Source organism: Amphiprion ocellaris, chromosome 22, assembly GCF_022539595.1.
Source record: "Amphiprion ocellaris isolate individual 3 ecotype Okinawa chromosome 22, ASM2253959v1, whole genome shotgun sequence".
Lineage (NCBI taxonomy): Eukaryota > Metazoa > Chordata > Actinopteri > Pomacentridae > Amphiprion > Amphiprion ocellaris.
This window is the reverse complement of record NC_072787.1, coordinates 28,108,224-28,112,229: the sequence shown is the minus strand read 5'-3', so window position 1 is coordinate 28,112,229 and position 4,006 is coordinate 28,108,224. Positions and strand designations below refer to the sequence as shown.

The window sequence follows — 4,006 nt, the reverse complement described above, 5'->3', positions numbered from 1 at the left end:
TTCAGTGGAACAGATCCAGAGCAGAACTTCAGGTTTAACTTGGGTTTGTTCTCAGAAACACTCAGAGACTCAGCAGCCTCCCATCAGAACAACACGTAGCAGAACATCAGCTGTATCTGATAAAATACATCAGTGCAACACGCAGCAGAACATCAGCTGGATCTGATAAAATACATCAGAACAACACACAGCAGAACATCAGCTGGATCTGATAAAATACATCAGAACAACACGCAGCAGAACATCAGCTGGATCTGATAAAATGCATCAGAACAACACGCAGCAGAACATCAGCTGGATCTGATAAAATATATCAGAACAAACTGAGACCATGTTGTTAAAACTAGTCACTCAGAAAACAATAAAACACGTTCAGTCCTTCGTTCTGTCATTTCAGAGCACGTTAACCACTGACAATATTAAATAAAAATGGAAGTAAAGGGACTCGATCTTCGGAGTTTGGGACAGAGAAGTCAAGTCAAGTCTCCACGAGTTCTGACTTTGATTTCCGGTTCTGCCAGTAGCTTCCAAATGGCACTGAAGGGAAAAAGCTTTTTTTGGTTTAAACCTTAAAATTGGTTTTAATGCAGTGTTTTTTTTTCTCTACTTTTCGTTTTCCAAATTCAATTTTTAAATGAAAAAGCAAAAAAACAAAAGATTATTTGTTTTTTATCAATTTATTTTGAAACGGAGAAACCAAAGAATGAACCATACACGGATTTTAGACTAATCCGTGTAAATAATCCGTGCATGCTTCACTCTTTGGTTTTTCCATTTTTTTCTGCAGACGGTTAAACTCTGATTCATTGAACGTCTCCAACATGAAACATCTAAGACCCATCAAACAGCTGATGGTTGACATCACAACGTTCCACCAGCTCCGTAGCAGAACATCTCACCTGATAGATGACCACCCTGAACTTGTTCTTGGCCAGGAGGTCACCCTGCGTGGCCTCTACTTTCTTCACCCGGACATTCTGGTTCTCCACCCGCACCCTGACGTCCTTGATGTGGCGGCTGACCTTGCGGGTCTTCTCCAGCAGCCGGTCCACGGTGGAGCTGGTGTTGGCGTGGTCGCTGGTCAGCTTCACCACGTCGGCCTGGATGGTCTTCACCGTGCTCTCCAGCTCCAGCTGTCGCTCCTCCATGCGCTGCTGCGTGGCCTGGACGCCGTCCATGAGGCCCGCCACGCGCTCCAGCAGCGCCATGATGCCGCCCGCATCGTCGCCGCTGCCCGGCGCCATGCCCGGCTTATCAGCCATCCTCGGATCCAAGAACCAAAGCTGCTGCAGTCGACTGCAAAAAACGGCGGAATCCGGAAGCTCAGACACAGGAGGACGACCAGACGAAGGCTTTGGAAGCCTCCTCTGGAAGGAGAAGCAGGATCAGCCCCGAACGCTGGAGGTCGACCCTGAAAGCGAGCAGATCAGCTGCTAAACTCCACCCTGCTGGGAGGAGGAGGAGGAGGAGGCTAAAAAGAGACCCAGTAAAACCTTCAACATGTCTAATCAACATCTGAGCACTTAAAGAAACACACCCAGGAGGAGACCTCAGTCCAGAGAGTCACACTGGAGACGGCAGTGGTCCATAAAGCTCCATCGATGAGGGGATTTAAATGGAACTGATCCAGCAGGAATGCAGCGAGGTGGACCAACAGCTTCTCTGGGTTCTAATAATACCGCCGGCGTAAAGTGACTCCCTGAGCTTCTTTGGGAGATGAGGGTATAAAAAGCAGTGGAAACCCCCTCCATCACCTTCCCACTGCCTCCGTCCTAATCCCTGCTCCACGTTTAGACTCTGCTGGCCTCCACATCAACGCCAGCTTCCCAAAAAGCTTCCTTAATCCTCACACTCTGCTGCAACCCCCGGTTCCAAATTTAGGCCAACAGGAGTGAGCCTGAGGTGGACACGGCTCGCTGTGATTGGTGGAAAACCTCAGGATCAATTCATTCAAAACCCTGATGTGTGATCAGAGGTAGCAGAAGATTTCCTTTATGAAGACGATTCAGGTTCCAAAGTAGAAACTCAAAGAACCAAACAAGTAATCAGGAGGTCTAGAAGGAGTCATAGTACCACCTTCAGTCTGAGCTGTTGCATTGAGAACGTTCTACAACGTGTTCCTCAGCAATGTCCCCAAAATTAGAATTAGAATGGTTTTATTGTCATCATACATGGCATGACGAAAATATAAATAGCTTCCGCTGGACGGTGCACAACAACAAGCAATAAGAGATAAAATGTCAACATTAAATAATAGAATCAAATGTACATTTATAACAAAACAATATTAAAAATGCCAACACGTGCAAAGGAGGCCAGATCTACACAATCTGGGAGGTAGATGAAATGGAATAAGGACCAGTAGCCTAGGATAAATATGAGGGGGCCGAAGCACCTGCCCCTTTGCTCCTTGATGCCCAAAGTGCCCTGTTGTCAAAGTTGTGTTTTAAATTCTATTTAATTTTGTTTTTATTTGTAAGTGTGTGTGTGTGTTTGTGTGTGTGTGTGTGTGTGTGTGTGTGTGTGTGTGTGTGTGTGTGTGTGTGTGTGTGTGTGTGTAAAAGTCTCTGAGGACCAAAATAATAAATAAAACAAAACTAAAAATAATTCAGATCTACCGTCGGTCGGTCATGTGATCTACGTAGACGTCCCCCACTGCTCTGAGGGGTCCAGATGTTCCCTGTAGCTCTGCGCTAGCGCCGCTAGTCTAGAAACCGGAGACCCGAGGGAGGACATCAACAACTGATGGTCCTGATGGAGAGGAGGTTCTGCAGCGGAATTCGTTTATGTACGGTGTATTTTTGCAAGATGACTGATGAAGTGAGCATCCTGTGTGTGTGTGTCTGACTCTGCACACACACCTGTCATCAGTTCTAGCCGCTAGTTAACCACACAGCTGCTGAGAGGATAAAGTCTGCCAGGCTTCTTTTTGTTTCTGTACGTTTCTGTTGTCATGGGCAAAGTGCATCAGAGAGATGTATTATTTTACTGTCAGTGAGTTGCAGTGTGTTTCCTGTTTCTAGAGGCAATGAGACAGAGGTTATGTTATTTCACTGAAACTACGTACATGCATTTTCACATAATTTTGGACTATTGCAGTATAAATACAATAATAATTAGAAGAATTTGAATTGTGATTTTCTCAACCTCTCATTTAAAGATATCAGTACTTGTTTATAACATTTGTATATATAGACAAATTAAATATAATATGCCTAAATATAAAATATAAAACTTTTAGAACCTTGCTGTCTTGTGCAAAGTGGATAGTCAAACTGAATAAAAGTACAAATACATTTAAATACATGATTCCTATATCATTTAATTGTTTTTAAACTTATTATTAGCACTACGAATAATAAAGGGCAGATTATGAATCAGCACCATGGAGCAAATCCGTGGCTCTACAGTACATGTCTGGAAAAGGTATGAAATTTAAAAGCAAGGACTCCAGGAAGAGTAGCCACAGTTGAACAGTCCAGTGTCTAATGGTGATGTAAATTCAGCTTCAAAATAATAATTTTTCTCACATACACTACATCACAGGTCAGAGTTTGAACCAATGACCTTCTGATCAGCAGTCCTGAGACTTAGCCACTGCTGCACCTTGTATTATGAGGTATGTTTCTGTATGATGTTTCAAATTCTTGCTCCATGTGCCCCCTTTTAACTTTGAGCACCTGCCCCTCCAAAGGTCTCTGCACGGCCCTGTGAGGGACCATGAATAGAAACTGTTCCTGAGCCTGTTTGTCCTTTATTTTGAGGATCTCAGTCTCTCCCTGATGGCAGCAGACTGAACAGCTTCTGGCCAGGGTGTGTTCTGTCTGCCCAGATCTTTTTCCTTCTGCTGATGCAGCAGGAGGTCGTGATGTTCTCCAGAGGACAGCCGATGATTCTCTCTGCTGTCCTGATAACCTTCTGCAGAACCAGACAGTCACACAGTAGGTCAGCACAGACTCTATGGTGGCCTGATAGAAGGACACCTGCAGTCTCTCCTCCAGGTGGT

General features: G+C 44.6%; 1 protein-coding gene across 1 annotated transcript in view; it reads right to left on the bottom strand.

Moving 5' to 3' along the window:
* The window catches only part of cavin4b (caveolae associated protein 4b), a 10,862-nt gene extending 9,600 nt beyond the window's left edge, over window positions 1-1,262 (bottom strand). The window contains exon 1 of the mRNA XM_023290300.3: window positions 900-1,262. Coding sequence (XP_023146068.2) covers window positions 900-1,262 — 363 coding nt within the window. The remainder of the gene's footprint in view (window positions 1-899) is intronic.
* Window positions 1,263-4,006: the final 2,744 nt, after the last annotated feature.